At 39.0% G+C, this 22,008-nt stretch overlaps 1 protein-coding gene across 29 annotated transcripts in view; it reads right to left on the reverse strand.

Moving 5' to 3' along the window:
* Positions 1–11,677, reverse strand: part of tcf7l2 (transcription factor 7 like 2) — a 193,068-nt gene extending 181,391 nt beyond the window's left edge. For 23 of the 29 annotated variants that reach the window (XM_078564740.1, XM_078564724.1, XM_078564720.1 and 20 more), the window contains exons 1-3: positions 11,119–11,677; positions 10,806–10,875; positions 10,463–10,587 (exon numbers count right to left, since the gene is read on the reverse strand). In XM_078564740.1, coding sequence (XP_078420866.1) covers positions 10,463–10,587; positions 10,806–10,875; positions 11,119–11,307 — 384 coding nt within the window. In that variant the 5' untranslated portion in view covers positions 11,308–11,677. The remainder of the gene's footprint in view (positions 1–10,462; positions 10,588–10,805; positions 10,876–11,118) is intronic. The other 6 variants (XM_078564726.1, XM_078564741.1, XM_078564721.1 and 3 more) reach the window with 4 other exon arrangements.
* Positions 11,678–22,008: the final 10,331 nt, after the last annotated feature.

Genomic DNA, 22,008 nt, shown 5'->3' on the forward strand with positions numbered 1-22,008 from the left:
TTCAACACTAGACATTTTTGATCCATGAAGGTGGTACATAAACCAGCTGTTGCTCCGTTATCTGTGCTGGACTCTGGGTTTGATTTGGTCCATTTTATGTGCAAACATACATATTTCTGGTGATGAAGAAACCATTCTAATGATTTTCGAGGACCCATTCTGATACATGCTTCTACAGATCAGGCCAGTGGCTGAGTCCCGTTCTCATGATGTATTTGACCTTGGGCATCTTCTTTCTTTTTCCATTCTCACACCAGTTTTACACTAACATCGAATTCCCTCGCTACAGCAGTTATTTGATGAGTTAAGAAATGTGATAACTTTTAGCTTGAAATTAGCTTCATACTTCATTCGCTTTGTTGGGTGACTCATTTCTCTTTGTTATTCACCATATGGGGTCTGCTCTGTTTGGGCGTGCCTTAAACTCCCGCACATCTTCACAACACAGTCCACATCACCTGCTTGATCACTTGAACCCAGTTACAAAGCAAAGTAAAACATGCCTTTGTGGGGAGAAAAATTGAGGCTAACTACTATTGAGTATAAATGTCATAGTTGAAATGGGAGGTCGACTTATGAACTGAGTATATGTAAAAAAACACAATTTTTGGGGCTGAGAAAATGGTGTTGCCTTATATGACAGGTTGACTTATTTGACATGATCTATGATATGTGCATTCAAGATAATATACTCAAATAACCACTGATCTTAAGACCCTCACCAGTACATTGAGGTCTCTCCATGATCTTGCCTCACCTTACCTCAGCAATCTCTGTCTGCAGCCCATCCTTGAAGCTATTCTCTGCTATTGTGACGCCACTTAATCCTCATTTCCTGTATTTCCCACTCTACCAGGAAGCATCAGAAAAGAACTGTGCTCCACAGCCTTACGGAATAAAGCATGTACACCAGAAGAGTCCAGGATTCGATTCCCAGCTGGTGCTGAATTTGCTGATCTCAAGCCAAACAACAGGGATGTAACGATCTCAATGCCATTTAAGTTGGGAAAAGAAGCCAAGACAGGATTCTTGCTTCAAATGTCTATCCTATTACTAGAAAGTATGCATGTTATGTGTATTTGGATACCCAGCTATATCATGTATGGATAGGATACCTGCCATTAAAACATAGCTTACTGACACATTACACAGCTATCTGGGTGAAGAACCATAAGACTGCCAGCACATATGCAACTGGACCACAGCAAGAGCCAGAACCTCAGGTTGTTAAAAATCTAGCCATCGTACTTCGAACCATTAATTTTGTATCGGTCTTCAAAGTGGAAGACACAAAGCATCCTAAGAATAATAGAAAATCAAGAGGCAAAAGAGAGGGAGGAACTTAAAACAAATAATCAGGATCATTAGAGAAAATGTATTAGGAAAACTAATGGGACCAATGGCTCACAAGTCCACTGGACTTGATGGCCTGTATCCTAGAGTCTTAAAAGAAATGGCTACAGAGGTAGTGGATGCTTTGGTTACAATCTTTCAAAGTTTCTTAGGTTCTGAAAAGATCCCTGTGGATAGGAAAACCACAAATGTTACACCACTACTTAGGAAAGGAGGAAGACAGAAAGCAGACTAACTGGCATATAGTTTCCTAACATCTGTCATTGGGAAAATGCTAGAATACGTTATTAAGGAAGTAGTAGCAGGACACTTAGAAAATCATAATACAATCAGGCAGAGTCAGTATGATTTTGTGAAATCGTGTTTGACAAATTAGAGTTCTTTGAAGATTGAACAAGCAGGGTGGATTAAAGGGAAACCAGCAGATGTAGCATATTTGGATTTCCAAAAGATCTTCAATAAGGTGCCATGTAAAAGGTTACTGCGCAAACTTAACAGTTCATGATTCTGGGGATGATATATTAGCATGGAGAGAGGATTAGCTAACAGGAAAGGGAGGGTTGGGATAAATAGGTCATTTTCAGTTTGTGCCACAATCTCAATTATTTGTGACCTATATTAATGACATGCATGAAGGGGGAGTTTTTCGTAGTCACATTTGCTGACTCAAAGATAGGTAGGAAAGCAAGTTGTGAGGAGGATATAAAGAATCTGCAAAGGTTAAGCAGTGGGCAAAAAATTGGCAGGTGGAGTATGTTGTAGGAAAATGTGAGATTGTTCACTAACAAGGAAGAATAGAAAAGCAGATTATTATTTAAATGGAGAGAGATTGCATAATATAACAGTACAGAGGGATCTGAGTGTTCTTGTACATGAATCACAATAAGTCAGCATGCAGGTACAGCAAGTAATTAAGAAAGCAAATGCAATGTCGGCCTTTACTGCATGAGGGATAGAGTATGAAAGTAGGGAAATCTTGCCACAACTGTGCAGGGGGTCGGTGAGACCACACCTGGAGTACTGTGAAAAGTTTTGTTCTCCTTACTTAAGGTGGGATATATCGACATTGGTGGCAGCTCAGAGAAGGTTTACTAGGTTGATTCCTGGGATGAGGGGTTGTCTTAAGGAGGAAGGGTTGAGCAGGTTGATCCTTCAATCATTGTTTAGAAGAATGAGGGGTGATTTTATTGAAACATAAGATTCTAAAGGGTCTTGACAAGGCAGATGCTGAGAGGATGTTTCCCCTCATGGGAGAATTTAGAACTTGGGGACAGAGTTTCAAACAAGGGGTCTCCCATTTAAGATGGAAATGAGGATGAGTTTTGTTTCACAGAGGGTCATTGGAATTCTCTTCCACAGAAAGCATAGGAGGCTGGGTCATTGAATATATTCAAGGCCGAGTTGGACAGATTCAGCAAGTAAGCCAAGGGTTATGGGGGCAGGCAGGAAAGTGGAGTTATGGCCACAATCAGATCAACCATGATCTTAGCGAATGGCAGAACAGGCTCAATGGGCTGAATGGCCTGCCCCTGCTCCTATTTCTTATGATCTTATTTTGTATGACATTTGATAAATGGGGCACATGCATCATTGAAAAGTCATTAAGACTACCTGCAGGTGTTTTCCACAATTATGGTCTGACACAACGCTTTCTAATTTTTGCATAATCTGGAATATGGGCTTCCCACAAATAACTCTCAAATACTTTCTGAAAAGGCTTTGACAGTCATTTTTGTTTTTCAGTAACTGATACTTCTAGTGTCCAAAAAAGGGATTTCACCAAATACAGAAATTTAGTGCAAATTCACCGGATTACATTTAACCATTGTCTCTTAGTGACTGCATTAGTTTTTACTTGAATATGCGAGTTTCTCCCAAAAGCCTGAGTTTGATCTTGACATTTCTGCCCAGAGCTGTAAGTGAACCAAGTTTGCATTGTGCAGTCCAAGCACGTTCAGTGCTCATAATTTCCCAGCATGCAACAGCACTGTTCAGTCACTTTTTATGAAAGGATGTTTTTCTTTAGGCCCTAGCACCTTATGCACAGCAGCTTTTCCCTAAATGATTGTGAAAAGCAAGAGATCAACGTTCAAAGGTTTTACGTAATTTTTTTTTTTAAATGCTCCTGAGAGGAAAAAAGTGATTATATACTTGTTACAGCTTGTTTGGTGCTTTATAAACTTTATTATGTACATTAAGCTGAGGGGCAAGGAGGAAGGTCAAGAATGTGCACTTTACATTTTTCACAAATAGAATGAAGCCAACTGATTACCTTCTCCACCAGGCATCAGTTAAGGGGAAGGGAAACAACAAATAAAACAAGAGACAGAATTAGGAGAGACAGCAAAATTAACAATCTCTCCAATTTACCAGATGTAACACCACCCACACCAACCAAAAATACAAGTAAAAACGTGGGCAATAGTAACTGAATCACATACCTAAATCATAAGTTAAATCCTGCATTCTTGCATATAGTACCTCAGAATATCTTCAATGTATAATTCCTTTCATTCAGGATTTTCAATATTGGGAGAACTGACCAATGTATTAAGACACAAAAATGACACCCTTATGAATCTTAAAAACCAAACTGTCTTTCAAGCCAAAAAAAGGTCTTGGGTTTTGATCCATGGTCTGTACTGAGTTGATTTCAGGCAACGATCCAATAAGCACTGTAATTAGCTCCAAAGCCGATGGTTTAAGGAAAGAATATAAAGAATATACTGGCCAGGATGTCCATTGCTGATACTATATAGCAACCCCAATAAGAAACGAGCAAAGTCTCCAGGAGGATCAGATCAGGCCCTGTTGCAATTCCCTCTACTGCTGAATAGTTCACTCATATTCACTGTCAAGACTCATATAATAGACAGGATGACAAGCGGAATCTTACCCACTGAAAAAAGTTTTTCAACTTTAGTTGGGCAGACAGAAAAAAAACTGGAGGTTATCATTTGCTGGACAAGTACAAGACATGTACGGTAATGTCAGAACAAGGTTAGCATTTTTCTATTTGCTATTCAAAAAAAGATACAACAGACCATATGGCAGTGAGGTCCAATTTAAAGCCGTATGAACCCCCTCAAACCCTAGCCATCCAAACCCTCAAAACCCAGGTAATACAGTTTATATTTGTGCGCATATTTCTTATCTGTTAGACTTTGTTTGAATTTTGTGGACCTGAGGGTTTGGGGATGCCTGTTTTTAGTGCTGTTGTCTCATTGGTACATAAATCGTAATACAATGAGATGTGCTGGTACCAGTACACTTGGGAACATAAAGTAAAACAGGCTCCATGGTATGCACCTATGTGCTCACACAAATAGATACCTGGGCACCTGAGCCATGTAGGAGACCTGTACATCTATGGCAGAGGTTTGCAAATCTCAAGTATCCAACATCAGGGACGTTATACACACATATTAATTGCTCTTTAACCCATTCAAACAGGACATCAGCTCAATGATAGCCTGTATTCAGTGTAGCACAAGTACAGTTCTTCAAAGTTATTTTTGTTTTTCTCTCTACATCAGCACCGTAGACTTTTTTCCAGATGTATGGCTATCCCACTCTCTAGCTTTGCAGGAACTGGCTTTCTGTTGCTGCTGTCAGGAACAGAGCAGAGGACAAAGCAGCATCTAAACTTTACTGTGTAACTCCCAATTATCCACCAGAATTCAGGAGCTCACATAGAAAATGTAGCTTATAGGCTGGCCAAGTCATCTGTTTCTACACAAGACTCAGCTGGATCCATTGGCCAAGTTAAAGACTCAACAGTAAAAAGAATTAATTTTTTCCCCTCATACAAAAAATGTGAATGTTCCTCTCCAATCCATTCCCCACCTAAAGAAAAATGTTGGAACCATCTACCTACTGTCACTTCCAGTCAGTCAGTCTGAAAAGGGGGAGGCGGTGACATAGTGGTATTGTCACTGGACTAGTATTCCAGAGACCCAGGGCAGATGGTGAAATTTGAATTCAATAAAAATCTGGAATTAAAAGTCTGATGATGACCATAAAACCATTGCTGATCATCATAAAAACCCACCTGGTTCACTAATGTCCTTTAGGGGAGGAAATCTGCTGTCCTCACCTGGTCTGACCTACACGTGATTCCACATCCACAGCAATGTGGTTGACTCTTAAATGCTCTCTGAACAAGGGCAATTAGGGATGGGCAATAAATGCTGGCCTACCCAACGATGATCACAGCCCATGAACAAAAAAAAACACCCAAACCAGTTAAAACATTGTGTGTGTGTGTGTGTGTGTGTGTGTGTGTGTGTGTGGGGGGGGGAAGGACAAGAGAAACTGATCCCACCAATCCCTACACCTCCCCAGGAAATGGAGCTCTCCACCCCTCCCCCCACCCCAGGAAACAAAGCTCTCTACCCCTCCCCACATGCCAGGAAACAGTGCACTCAACTATAAGTACTTATGACAAGGGAATATATCAATTTTAAACATTCTAACTACTTCTACTTGGTTGATCCAGTGTCATTTTGGTTTTGACTTTTACCCCTGCATCCAGAAAGACTTTTACAATTTTGTTTTGAAAGGAAGTTTGATGTTGAACCCAGTCTTGTGGGCGGAAACATTAAGTAAAGGAGAACTATGTCAGCAACTGCATTCTTTACAGAAAGGGATGCTTTTAAAAATTTCACTCCTACTGCTTTTAAAAAGCAACAGCGACAAACTGTACAGGCCGCACCCCCTTGCCCGCCAAAATCCATTTGCACTTAATCATTAGGCACAACAAAAAACTCCCGGTGTTCCAAATTTAGTTTGTAAATATTTATAGCATGAATAGTTTTCCCATTTGTTGATCACTGCTGAGAAACCTCACCATCATCTACATCTGCATTTCATTGACTTAAATTTACCACATGTTGAGATGGGAGCGGTCTCAAATCCATTTGAATCACTGCACAAATATGCAAGTGATTTATTGCTTCTTTTAAAATTGAGCTGGTTTAGTTGGACTCCACTTTTCGTGCAAATTACTCCTTCTGGTCTGGTAGGCCATGAACAATCAGTACAGACTAATTAGACTCTAAATGTACCCTGCCCTGCTAATGCCTTCCCAATCCAAAAGCAAAATACCAAAACATATGCTAAAACTGCTCACATACTGACACATCAGACTTATAGAAAAAGTCTGATGTGGTGTTAAAGAGCCCATTCAGCACCATAAACCCCCCGGAGATGGCAATTAGGGCCAATTAACATGTGCAGCCACAGCAACCGGATAGAAGACATTTACTAAATCTCGCACACACCTGGAAGCAAGGCAATATCCAATTCTTTGCCACATGCAATTACAACCCTGTATAAACACACTGATCCAGATTACAATTCTTGTTGTGTTTAGAGGGTTAACCTTGTGCATTGTAAACAGCCAACTACAAATAAACAATGCTGCAAGGAAATGATAAAACCACATTCCTAATCCCCCCAGTTTTCTTCAGCACCAAGCTCCACTCCCAACATCTCCTTGGATCATGGAGTATAAAGCCAACATGGCATCAAGTATTTCAACATTCATAAATGACACAAGCCATAAATACATTGCTGCAGATTTGTGACTCTGTTGCAATTGCCAGCCAAGGGTTTGGGCATATTTCTTCCTGATGGCTTGTCAAGGTGTAAATTTGGCTGCGCAGTAGCTGTGGAATCAAGCAGACAAAACTTCTCACACACTAGTCCAGATTAAAGCATATAAAACAAACAGCATTTCCCCTGCAATCTCAGGGATTTAAAGCTCCACTGACAAACAATTGCTGTACAAGAGAGTTAAATGTATCCCTCAAAAACTGAACCAGCCACTGCAGAAAACATTTACAGGACAGCTGGAAAATCTCCTCCAACTTTAGTCATGGTACAGAAACTTACGTTCTCACAAATCTCTGCAGCTGTCACTCCCAAGCACATCATTCTAAACAGTATTTCTTAGCTAGTTTTGCAGTTTTGATGCAATTTTTTAAAAAACCACATCAACACTTTTCTTTCGACTTCTGCAAACTATATCAAGATATATGTTTCAAAATAGAAAAACACAAGGCAAGGAAAAATGCACATGAGTATAATGTCTTGCATCATAATGCTACACATACAACCTTTCAGACAGGAATTACCCATAACTCTTCCTATTTTTAAAATGTTAAGAATTACAGGTTCTATTTTGAAAACAGTAAAAGCACAGAATTACTTGACTCTTGAAACCATGACTGGCAAAGGTTTAATGCGACACAGACATGCATTCATGCAAACCCTTAAACTCTGCTTTCCTGTTACAGTGCTGTTTCCAAATCTTATTTTAATAAATAGAAACATCACTTGTGGAATGCTCCTATATCAATTTAATTTCATAAACACAGGACAAAATTCTGTGCTTGACCAGTATTGTTTCATTTTTAGTTCAACTTGCCTCAAGCATAGTTCCAAACTCATACTAATTGTTTCCAATTACCATAATAAAAAGCTTATTGTGATATATCCTTAGTAAATATGTTCAAATTATGAAGAAGTACTTAAAATCATTATTATCCAGAAAAAAATTAAAAAGTAAATAAAATGAAATAATTAAAGTCATCTACAAAGTCATGGGTCCCATTATGACAAATATCTTTCAAAAAAATGTTACCAACCAATGTGTCACAGCAATACCTGTAATTGATATACAGGTGTTTGACTGAAGGAACAGATCAAATATTTAGAAATGAAAAGGCCTCAGGAGGAGCTGCTGACTGGGACCCCTGCAAATGGTAAATTCTTAAGATTATTTAACCTGTACTTTAACTGCTAGTCATAAACATTTTGTACATGATGCACAAATCTCCCAACACAAAAGGCCAGAAACACCTGCCCCATTCAACGTGATAAACATTTTATTGTTCCTATTTAAAACATGAGGGACTGTGTAATGATAAATAGCTTTGCATTGTACCAAGAAAATGATATGTACCACATGGAAGTACTGCCGTACAATTTGCTGGAATGGATATCATCTATCCCTCTGTGGAGGAGCCCACATAGTTTCATTCAGGTTCTATTTGCTTTTGCCCACTGCCCCATGCTGGCAATATGCATAATCTCGGCAGAAAACTAGCATTAAAAATGTTACGACACCAAAATTATAGTAGTAATTAACATAATCATAAATGTCTCATCTACTTCCTCCAACATAATATACTGACAGTACCAAAACTAGACATTTAATTATGATACCACTTGGGTTGTTGGAGAGCAGTACAATCTAATACACTATTGAAAAGATACAGCAAACATAAAGACCTGCAATTTATCTACATGTGCAAATTTCAAACAAAAGTCTCAACATCTTCTGCACCTAATGCGCTACAGTATATGTTGGTCTAACAAAGGGCATCAAGTCTGTTTGCCCATTTTAAAAGTCAGCATGTGGGCTAATGCATTAACCTACAGCGTACAAGAATACTGGACCAGCTACTATTTGTGAATACTAAAGCCTTTCCAAACAGACCAAACATTGTACATTTTTATCTGAATAATTCCACGGTTCTCTAATGATGTACTTGCTGTAATGTCTTTAAATCTATAACAGATCTTTTCAACTGAAAGGGGAACTAAACTTTAAGGGCTGGATGTTAAATCAAACAAATCTGGAATAAACTAAATAAATTACAATTTTGTTTAATAAGCTCTCTCTACATATTTTAAATGAATTAAAACGATCATAAATATCACCTATGCTCAATCATGTTGATACCTTCAGAAAATATATCCATGTATAGAAAAAGCTAATGTATCTTAAATTACTATTTGGACCAAAAACATTTCTCTCAAAAAATCAATTGTTCTCTAGCTGCAGTAAATTCAACAAATGTTACATAAAATCCAAAAATTTTATTAACAAGGTGGTTCAAATCTTGCTCAATGAAACGGAAAGTCAAATCGTTTTGCAAGCTTCTATTTCGGTGAGCAAAGAGATTTCAAAACTGCAACCAATCTCACTGGGCATTCTTAGTGACATTTTCAGAATCCTTCTCAATAAACATTTCCCTCCCACCACCCCCTTCCTCGAATCCAGCACGGAGATAAATTAAAACCGCCAGGTTTTTTTGGAGGGAGGGGGGGGGGGGGGGCGGTGTGGAGGTGGAGAGAAAGACCAAACGTTAATAATAATGCAAAGTAATCCACGTGGTGGGGATTTTCAATTCTGGTGCAGAACAGTTTCAGAGTTTACGTCTCTTGTCTAAAAGTATCAAAGTTTCCCTTAGCTTATTTCACGTGACTCTGATGCTATTCCGAGGCTGACGGGAGCTGACAGTTCGAGAAATCGTGGAGGTAAACTGGGAAGCAACATAAAGCCTATCGAGTCGAGCAAATTAGCCCCAATCGCAATAGTAATGTCCCGCTGAGCTTCCCATTGTATTGCATGATGACCTGTAAAATTCTACATTTCCAATGCAGTTAAGGTTTTACAAAAGGTCTGACTGCCTTAATTGGAACGCCATGAAAACAAAAGCAGCCAAAAAAAAAATCGCCTTCCACAAGTTACTGTAAAGGTGATCAATAAAGGCTGCCCCTTTTAAAACACAAACCCAACCAGCTTGCAATGAAATGCACAGAGGATATTTCTGCTGGGGAGACATTTTTTTAAATAAGAGGCAGTAAAATAAATAATCCGACTTCACAGGGACTAGCTACCCCCCCACCCCCAAAAAAAAATGACTGGAAACAAACAAGTGGCAGCTGACAATAGGAACTGGAATGTCATCAACTTGTTAAGGGGGGGGGGGGGGGTTGTATGCAGAGAGGGAGGTGGTTTACATCCAAATGTAAAAAAAAACTTTTTGCAAGTTCACCTAGTCCCAACCACAAGCACCCAGCAGATAAGCGCTGGCAACACACACATGGCAAAAGGTTTTAGTTACCAGTCTTTGAAAGATTTTTCTTTAAAAAATCAGCTGCCCTCTTTCTTAATAAAACGAGAAAATTAAACAGCTCGGCGCTGATGCAAGTTATAAGTGTTTGTGCGGGGGGGTTTTTTTATAATACTCCAGAAACAAAGCATGCGTATTTTTCTTTATTTTTGTTCAAGAGACTTTAAAATGCAGAAACCTACCGTCCTCGCGCTGGGAGATAAAGATCCATTGGGAAGGTAAGGACTTGCCAGGTCAGGAATCATAATAAATGGATAGCCAGGGTATGGTGGGCCCTTGAACAACCCTCCATCTTGCCTCTTCGCCGCTAGATCAAGAAACATGGCGGGGAATGAGAGAGAGAGAGAGAAAAAGAAAAAAAGTTAGGGATCAAACTTTTCTCAACATACTTTGTGCAACAAAACACTTCGCCACAGCCGCTCCCGACTCAACGAGAGACATTTGAGAAAGGAAGAAAAGGGTGAGAGGGGGGATTTTTTTTTTTAAAAAAAAACTTTTTTTTTGTTTCTTTTCCGGCCAACTCACCTTCTTCTAAACTCTCCCTGGATTTGTCCCGAAAAGTTTCTGGCTGCCGAGGCGGCGGCCGCCTTTCCGCCTGAGAGGAACATGGTGGATGCGAGAGAGAGAGAGAGACACACACACACAAAGTCATAAGAGTTTGGATTATTCAGCAGCGATCATCAGGTTGCAACATTATTATAATTTAACAGAAACACAAAGTATCTGAGGTACAGAATCATTTTATTTTCCCGTGCGTTACAATATAAATCCCCCACCGCCACTTTACCTCAGAAACAACAGAAAAGAAACTAAATAAACAGGAGATTTTGCTGCTTACCTCCGAGTCTGATGAACTGTTTTGGTTGGTCTCTGACTCGTTTACTAATGAAGACTTGACGTCTGCTAAATCCCTTTCTGCAGAAGCGTTCTCCGAGATCTTTTCTTCCTGCTCCCCTTCATCTTTAAAAGAAATCATTTCATCATTGGCCCCCAGATCGTCGCCGCCACCGCTGTTTAGCTGCGGCATCTTTAAAAAAAAATGCGCCTTTTCTCTCTTTTTTAAAAAAATATATAAAGTGATCGACTTGATGCAACTCGTTCGGGGGGGAAAAAGGGAGTGGGGAGTGTTGGTGAGGAGGGGAGGGGGGGGGGGGGGTCTGTTAATCCGTCGCAAGTATTTTTTTTCTTCTTCCTCTTCTTCTTGTTCTTCTTGCCCCCCTCGCTATCTGTGAGTGAGTAAATAAATCGCAGGAGCGGTAATTGTTAGTGAAGGCACGCCGAGGAGCTGGCTCTCCTGCTCGGAGTGAAGTTGTTGGAGACTCGGCGGCGGCTGCTCCACTTCAAAGGCTCGCCGCTGTTTGATTGACACTTTGATTGACAGGGAAAGCTCCACAGCCTGTCCCGCTCCCAAACTAATGAGATGCATAAGAGGGGAATACGTACGGAGTAATGAGGAGGGACTTACATGACGTCTGCATCAATAAATTAAAAGGCAACAGAGAGAAAGAGAGAGAGCGAGCGAGCAAAAAAGGAAAGGGGTTGGCTGAGGCTTTTAGTGTTAATCAAAAGCCCTTGAACTTGATTTCCACAATCTTTTTATTTTGCTGTTGTTTTGATCTTCTAACTTTTTGCTCCAGTTTATGCATCAACCCATTAAGGGTTTTTCAATTCCATTCTAGTTTTTTTTATATTACAATGTTGCAATCGATCTTGAGAGATGTACATACATAATATATAGTGAATCAAACAACAGTTTTAAAGTCGACACATCCTTACATGTGCTTAGCCTGACCAGTTTTCATGCTAAACCATTCCAAATAAATAGTAATAATTTTGCAAGTGTTATGCATTGCTTTTGTTAATGTCGTTTAGTTATTAAGTATGCAACAGTATATTTCCTTCTCCTGGCAAAAAAGTGTTTTAATCTGTTACTGTTATTTCTTCACAAAGCTGCCGGAAGTATTTGCATACTGACTTGAACATGTTCGCCAATATAAAACACACTGATAATAGTAATTTTAATAATGAACTAAACCATACGAAGTGATGGGAAATCTCTAAAACGGAAAGTTTCAATCTTGCCGTACCATTATTTTGAGTTCAATAGACGTGTGTGTTTACAAGGTAGAACCTAAAATATTAATTGAAATATGGTAGCTCCTGTAAAATGAAGTTCATTTGTACCAAAACATGTCCAATAAAATACCACAACATCACTCTGAGGAGTTTAAAGTGCAAGAGTTTTCAAATACACTGTATGGATGTGCATCGTTTTTGCAGTTTAAGTAATGTGAACAGGAACCTTCATTTAAAGTAACGCTACATTTGACAAAAGGCAATATAATCGAGTAGTTTGCATATAGTTAGTACATTTTTCTAAAAACGTATTATTTTCTAAATAAATCAATAATAAAAAAACACAACATATTTAATATATTCCATACATAGCACGACCACTATTTTTACAAATTTTTGTTTTAAAATATTTATGTGATGGTCAATTATTTATTTTCTGCCCTTTTATTAAAGCAGCTTATGAATGAAATGTGCATCAAATGAGCATGCTGTGTATAAACTGTACGGGGAATTAACATCTCTACATCTCCTTTGATTCGGGCGATTACTAACGCCTCTGCAACCCCTATACAAACCCGCTTTTTACTTAGCTATATTAAATCAGCACATGCACGTTATAAAGCATTGCAAAGACAAAGGCAAGATTTGCATCCTTATGCAACTGTCTTTCAACTATTATTAAGCCATCATTGATGTGTGAAAAATTGATGTTCTGTAAGAGGACTAATAGTGGAGGAGGGATTCGAGGTGGAGTTGTTGGCACTTTGATCTTTGATCGGCAAATTCCCATTTTTCTTTGTGTGACTATATTTGGTAAATCAGATTTGCACTCCACGTGTTGTGGGGAGTAAAAAGACTATTGCTTACTTCCGGGTTTGGGAGGGGAAAAAAAGCCGAAACTGGTAATGACGTTTGATTATTTTTCTAAGCATAGCAATTGTAATGGTATTTTCTCAATATATTGGCGTCTCAAACCTCGGGGATCGAGTGTAGTTATGCTGCAAGGTGTTAATAAATATTAAAGTGCGTGAATCAGACGCGGTAAATAACTAGTTTTACATTTCAGATGATTTCCACAATTCAATTACTTTATATTGTAAAAATATAGGTATAAGAATTTCCCCCACTAATATCCATCAAAACGTTTCTATTGAAGATGAAAAAATAGCATCAATGTCAACACGCACCTTAATTAATTAATACTGTACTAATGTGCATTATTAATGTTGATAGGTCAAAACCATGTCTGATTTGAATATACCACAGAGAAAACCTATGGTTAACATTGCCATAATAAGAGGATTGTTATATTTAATTGGCCCGTTATTTTTTATTTAAGCATAATGTTTTCACAGTTTATTGTGTCCCTGGCGGCAACCAACCAGAAAGGGTCGTGACACGAACATTGGAGAGATTGGAAAAAATAGAAAAGGACATGGAGCAGATTAAGCGCAATACACGCAGATACCAGGCTGAAGCGTCTGCTCATCTTCAATAGGAGGCTGTGGGCTTGCTGGAGGCATGGCATGCATTAGGGGATTTTATCAGGACTGCAACTTTCCAAAAACACTTGCAAAAAAATTTACACAAACACACACGCGCGCACACACACACGGATCTCTCAAAGATACAACTTCAGCAAAGAAACACCTATTCCAACCGCAGACAGGAGATTCAGTAAGGTGACTTGTGCTCTCTGGCGATCTCTGCTACATCCGGAGTCTGCGCCATTCGGTTTACTCACCAATACAGAAAGAAAAGTTTTATTGAACACGAATCTTCGCCAGTAGCATCATGATTTTTTTTTCATTAACTGCAAAATCCTATATTAGCCTGACCCCTTTCTAGCGGCAGTGTGGTTAGACCTTAGTCGCGTGTTAAGTATCAGAACGCTGAAGCAAAACATGATTTATCGTATAAAAATGCTACACAAATTAGCTTTGATGCATAGATTGTTTGCACTCTTACTTTATATTGATCTGTTTGTATTGATTTTGCTTTGTTGCCCAAGACGACGCTGAAGTTCCCGCTATTGCTTTGTCTGAGAGGTGTGGGAGGATTAAAAGAAGTCTGAAGTTTCAGCATTTGCTAAATATAAAGTACCCTCAGTCCCAAGATGTTCAATTAGTAAAACAAATCGTGCATTTCATCGTAAATAATAGTGACATGTTTGTAGAAAAGGTTACTTCGATAGCCCTATGTAGAATAAGCATGCATAATTATGCACAAAATATTTCATTATTAATTGTGTTACATAAAGGCAAAGTGAATGCGGAGCCCTTAAGTTTCAAACAATCCTGTTTCCGACGAAATCGTTTGCGGCACATTAGAACGTTACTTAAGAGAACTGTAGCAATATTAATTTGCTATTAAATGATACAGTGGGTATTTTTGCGAGCTAGGATTAATGACCAGACAATTTCGTTAAAGAAAGTTTAGCCTTTTAAAATGAGTCCTTGAATATTTGCTGAGGCGTGACTGGAAATGAACCATATTAATTGATCCAAGATGTACCCAGGGTGCAGGAATGATTTCAGTTTTGAAACACTCGCTCGGTCTCTGAATCACGGTTGCAGTAAGCAGGGTGTTTACACTGAACAAATAAAAAGCAGTTACCTTCCTTATAATGGTTTAAAGGCTGCATGATCGCCATGTACCTGGGAGAAAGGACGTTGATTCGAGGAATGCCATTAGCATGGTATAGTTCGAAACCATGGAAAATTACTGATGCGGAGAAAATAAAATAAAGGAAGAAACTGCAAGAATAAAGAGATGAGTTAAGATGTAATAAGCAAGAATGGCTAAAAAATAAAGCTTAAAATAATTGTTTGCAATAGTTGGGTAAAATATGTTCACGTTTCATGGTTTGAGATATGGCGTTTACTTTGTCTGAATTAAAACTTTTATCATTATTCTATATATTTCTTAAAAGTCCTGAACCTTATAGGGCATACAGACAAGGCAACTTCAGTTTTGATGGGAAAATGGGTGGAACCACAAAATACCATTTTTTTTAAAAACCAATAAAATCCCAAGATGTTATGTAATGAAAATGGAATTTGACTTATTCAGTCAATGGTGATCATTATAAATGAACAGAGTTAGGGAATGCTAATCCTGGTTAAAATGAAAAGCAAAACATGGATTTTGACTTACTTGGCCACAGTAAGCAGGTGACAGCACCTACGGGGAACATGGTCAAATGAAAATATTTTTCTTTTTGTAGTTATGTTAAAGAATTGTCCTATATCCTAATTATTAAATATAGCTATGATTGCCAATTTATAAACATGTTTTAAGTTATATTTTTAACATGATACCCCAAAAAACATCTCTTAAGCTACATAAAATAAGACTCATTGATATACCTGTAAAATAACATGAAGTAATACCCTAAAACAATACTCACTGATACACCTATAAAATAATGAAGTAATACCCTAAAACAATACTCACTGATACATCTATAAAATAACATGTTGTAATACCCTAAAACAATACTCACTCATATACTTATAAAATAACATGAAGTAATAGACAAAAACAATACTCACTGATATACCTATAAAATAACATGAAATAATACCCAAAAACAATACTCACTGATATACCTACAAAATAACAAGAAGTAATACCCTAAAACAATGCTCACTGATATACCTACAAATTAACAAAAAGTAAAACCCTAAAACAATACTCACCGATATACCTATGAAATAACATGAAGTAATACCCTAAAACAATACTCACTGATATACCTATAAAATAACAAAAAGTAATACCTTAAAACAATACTCACTGATATACCTACAAAATAACATGATGTAATACCCTAAAACAATACTCACTGATGTACCAATAAAATAACAAGAAGTAATACCTTAAAACAATACTCACTGATATACCTCTAAAATAACATGAACTAGTGCCCTAAAACAATACTCACTGATATTCCTCTAAAATAACATGAAGTAGTGCCCTAAAACAATACTCACTGATATACCTACAAAATGACATGAAGTAATTATCTAAAACATTACTCACTGAGATACCTATAAAATAAGATGAACTAATACCCTAAAGCAATACTCATTGATATACCTTTGAAATATATTGAAATCCAGTAACTTAACACTCACTGATACACCCATAAAAATACACTGAAATTCCCAAAGTAACACTTACTGTTGATCCACTGATACACCAATTAAATAACATAATTGATATACCCAATAATTAACATAACCTATAAAAGCACTGATAAACCCACAAAATGTACATTGGTGTCTCAAATAATAACATAGATTGGTAACTCATAAATGACATACACTGGAACTCAAAAATAATACTATTGATATATCCATAACATAAAGTACAGATACCCCTAAAATTACCACTCACCAATATAGCCATTAAACAACACTCATGGATCAATCATTTTAAAAATAACAGTTATTCCCCCAAAAAGCACCCCAATAATATTTGTATATATTAATATATCTGTAGCAATAATATAAGAACACCATTACACAGGTAAAGTCTCTGACACACAAACTATTACATTGATTCTCTATCAGAAATACAAGATATTCCTTTCTGACACCATTTTTCAGACAATATGGGTATAGGAACAGGGGTAGTAGGCTCTTCCAGCACCATGCACCTGTTTTGCTACTTAATTTGATCACGTGCCTCAATTCCATTTACCCACACACGATTTATATCACTTGATATCCGTACTTAATAAAACTCTATTGATCTTAGTCTTGAGTGTTTCAATTGATCCAGCGTCCACAGCCTTTGGTGGAGAGAGAATAATACATTTCCACTGCCCTTCAGGTGACAAAATACTTCCCGATCTCACTCCTGAATGGTTTAGGTCTAATTAAGATAGTATCCCATTGTTGTAGATTCCCCCACCAGAGAAAATAGCTTCTCTCCACCCTATCAAATTATTTTATCATTTTAAACACCTCAATGAGATCACCCCTCGAACTTTTAAACTCAAGGGAATACAAGCCAATTTTTACAACCTGGCCTCATAATTTAACCCTTTAAGCCCCGAGAACATTTTGAGAAATCTGCACTGTATCTCCTCTAAGGTCAATATATCCTCCCTGAGGTATGATGCCCAGAACTGATACTGCTCTACAACTGAAGCATAACTTCTTTCCATTTGTATTGCAACCCTCTCGAGATAAGGGCCAACATATAATTAGCCTTTTAGATTACTTTCTGTACCTGTACATTGGGTCTTAGTAGTTTGAGTACCTGGACATCCAAATCCCTTTGCTCCTCCACAGTTTCTAGTCTCTTGCCATTTAGAAAATGAGTTGTCTTCCTTGGATTCAAAGTGGGTTACCTCACATTTCCCCATATTGAACTCCATATGGTAGAACTTCTTCTATGCACTTAATCTATCTATGTCCCTTTGCAAATTCCTGATCCCATTACACAATTTAATGTAAACTTGGATGTCCCACTCTCTAGGATAGATTTTGATTTTGTTCAACAACATAATAGTGATACTGAACCCACAGTTTATTTTACACGCCTCGCAATTTTTATTTCAATTTGACTTAAATCAAAATGAAAATCAGGAGAGACATAAAATGGGCTGCCAATTCACTATCACCCATTTTACAGCATTGCACCAAGTCAAAATTACCCCCTATTCCTTCATCAAAGTCACTGATACAAATTAAACAGAAACTCAACCGGACCAGCCATATAAGTACTGATTACTGGAGCAGGTTACAGGCTGGGTATTCTGTTGGGAGTGTCTCACCTCTTTAATCTCCAAAACATGACCACCACCTACAAGGCGCAAGTAGAAGTATGGTGGAACACTCCCAACTTTCTTGGATGTGTGTAACTGCAGTCGCAATCAAGAAACTTGACACCATCAGGACAAAGCAGCTCGCTGGATTGGCATCCCATCCACCACCTTAAACATTCACTCCCTCTGCCACAGGCAGTACACTGCATGTACTATCCACAGAAAATACCTTAGAAACTCACCAACGCTTCTTCGACAGTACTTCCAAACAACACTTTGGAGGACAAAGGCTGCACAAAGCATGGGAATATCATTGCCTCCCAGGACTGTTGCAAGAGTATTAGGCACCCCAGGCAAACCTACAGCCTTGCGAACCCCCCACCACAATTATCTTTTGAAAATTAATATTGTGCGTTAGTATGAATAAAAATTCTGCATTTATAATTACAAATTTATTTTACATGAAAAACAAGAATATTACAACATTGATTGTACATTCTTACTGTTCTACACTTTTCACAGGATATGTACTAGAAGAAATGCACATTATAAAGTGTAATTTGGCATGTGTTCTGTAATACTATGTATTCCTGCAACAGTTACTAGATGGTTTTATGTGCAATTTACACCATCAATAATCATTACAATAGAGTGGGTTAGATTAAGTTACGCTCTTTGATATTGTTCACTGGTTTGCAGTTTTGGAATAGTCATGTACAAATTTGTAAAACTGTCACATAAATAGAATGAGGAATATAATACGAAATTTTGGGAAATCCTGCAATGTAATCTATAGGTGTGCCAGTACCTGTGGATTTATATCAGTAGATCTAGATCTTTCATTCCCACTGCTGAAGCTTGTTTGTTTACTTATTAAGTTCTATGAATAGTTATAAGAACATAGGACTTAGGAGCAGGAGTAGGTCATTCACCCCTTCGAGCCTGCTCCACCATTCAATAAGATCATGGCTGATCTAGTTGTAGTCTCAACTCCACTTTCCTGTCAGCCCCCCCATAACCCTTGACTCCCTTGTCTATCAAAAAACTATCTAACAGCTTTGAATAAATTCAATGACACAGCCTCCACTGCTTTCTGGAGAAGAGAATTCCACATACTAACAACCCTCTAAGAAAAATCTTATTTATAAAAATCCTCATCTCTGTCTTAAAAGGGAGATTTCTTAATCTTAAACTTATCTAGTCTCCCCCACAAGAGGAAATATCTTCCCGGTATCCATTCTATCAAGTCCCCCCACAATCTTGTGTTTCAATAAGATCACTTCTCTTTCTTCTAAACTCCGATGGGTATAGGCCCAACCTGTTCAACTTTTTTCATAAGATAAGCCCTTCATTTAGTTCATTCATTTTTTTATAGCCCATCTCTAATTGCCCTTGAGAGTGTAGCAGTGAGACAACTTCTTCAATTACTGATGTACATCTAGTGAAGGCATGCATGATCTGAAGACTCTGGTACATGTGGGAAGGTGGTGCTTGGAGGTTTGTGCATACTCACCGATGTCTCGACTTTGTCTCTGCATGTTCGCAGCAAACTTTCTCGATGTGGTCGCTGCCTTCGTGAATGAATCTTCTCCATTTTCAAAAGTCAGACTACTCTCTTGATCACCTGCAGAATTGGGCAGCTTGTCCATATGATTTTCGTATGCCTCTCTGGTGGTTCTAGTGGAAGAAGTGAGGGCATGGAGGAAAGTACTCTTCCCCAGCACCCAGCATCCCCAAATCTGGAAGGCCTGAAAATTGTCCTCTTCCTGTCCTCTCTACACTACCACTATCATGTTCTCATCTCCACCTACTACAACTTGCATAATCACCAATTATTTCCAATACTCCTTCCTTACATCATATCACACAAACTTGCTGAGGTCAACAGAAACTCTGTTCCACTAACTCACACCAAGTCCCACTGACCTACTGATTTGAATTAGCTCCCAACTAAGCAATGCCTCAAATTTAAAAATCTGAGGCAGGATTTTTCCGTCGGCGTGCGGGGTCGGGCCCGACACGCTGAAGCGTAAAATGACGCGCGATGACATAGGGCATGAATCCGACATCATTGTGCTGAGTAGCAATGTTTCAGTTGGCAGGTGCGCACCGGAGTTGGCTGCGCGCCCGCCGATATGTAAGCGGCCTATTAAGGGCATTAAAGATTTAATTAAGGTTATTATAAACGCTGCCCGTCCAACCTTAAGGTTAGCGGGCAAGCAAAAAGGCCAAGCGGCCTTCTGATTTTTAGGGAACCTCATCCATGAGCGAGATGAGGTTTCCTAAAGCTTTTATTAAATAAATTTTAAAATTTTCATTAATATAAAAACATATCCAACTCATGTGACACAGTCACATGAGGGGATATGTTTAAATCAATTTATAAATCTTTTATTTAATTTTTTGAGCATCGATTTAATCTCCCTGAGGCCCTGGCTCTCCCTTCTCCCACCAACCACACAGGTAGCGCTGAGTGCTACCGGCTGCGTATTACGCTGGGCGGGCTTTAATTGGCCCGCCCGTGTAAAATAGTGGCGCAGAGTGGATCGTGGGTAACGATCAGCTCCGTGCCCCCCCTGCCAAGCCCGCCCGCCCACCATATGAAAAATCCTGCCCCTGATCTTTGTTTAGAAATCCCTCCATGGCATCACTCCTCTCTATTTCTGTAATTTCCTCCAGCCACATAATTCCCTGAAATATCTGCGCTCCTCTAATTCTATCATCTTTAGCATCACTGATTTTAATTGCTCCGCCACTGGTGGCCGTGCCTTCAGGTCCCTAGGTCGCAGGATCTGGAATTCCCTCCCTGCACCTCTCCAACTCACTTTCCTCCTTAGAGAGACTCCTTAAAACCTATTTCTTTGACCAAGCTTTTGGTGTGTTCTAATCTCCCCTTATGCAACCTTGGCCAGAATTTTACGTGCACGTGCAGGCGCATGGCAGTCCTGACTCAGCGCGAAATGGTGCATGATGACGTCAGGAGGGCTTCTCAACTTCATCGCACTGCCTCGTGATATTTCAGTTGGCGGGTGCGTGCGAATATCAGAAGCACGTCTGTCAGCAATTAAAGGACCGGTTAAGGCCATTAAAAGTCCTATCGTTCTGAGTTTTGAGAGGCCGGTGTACTTTTACGCTTGGCGCATGGGCCAATCCGGCAGGCAAGCTTCATGTTTTTTTCAAATTCCTGGATCCAGGGCAGGATATAAGGGCCAGAAGGGAAAGAGAGGTGAGGGAGTAGGAGTTTCAAATTGAAGTGTGAGTGTGTGCATTATAGTTCATTTATTGAAGCATCCTGTTCATTTACATAAATTTAGGAGGTTTAAATCTGTGCAGAGGCTTTCTGCAGACAGGCCTCTTCATACTTTATGTCAAACCTTTGCAAGTATAAGGATTAAAATGGGTATTGTGTACTCTGCTGGAGGGACCTCCTCAATTGAGGAGGAGAGGGCAATAATGGAGAGGAGGTCAGTTGGCCACAGACACCACAACAGAGTCTGTCCTCAAGACCGAGAGGCACAACCTGAAGGGGTTGAAGCCAGAAAGCATTGCAAGGGAGAAGGAGCAGGAGAAGGTACCAATACCCGACTGGAAGAGTGCACAGGCTGAGATCCAGCTACCTTGACATAACAGAGGCACAATGCCGAAGACATGATCATATGTGACATGATCAGACCCGGATGGCTTCAAACTGTGTAGGTGGCCACCCAATGCCCATGGCGCTGAAGGTCACAGTTGCACTAAATATTTATGCCTCGGGTTCGATCGAGGGGACTGTGGGAGATCTTCACGGAGTGTTGCAATCCGCAGCATATGCTGCATCAAGCTTGCGACAGATCAGATGTGGACTCCTCCATTACAGAGGCCATGGCACGC

Source organism: Cetorhinus maximus, chromosome 20, assembly GCF_964194155.1.
Source record: "Cetorhinus maximus chromosome 20, sCetMax3.hap1.1, whole genome shotgun sequence".
Lineage (NCBI taxonomy): Eukaryota > Metazoa > Chordata > Chondrichthyes > Lamniformes > Cetorhinidae > Cetorhinus > Cetorhinus maximus.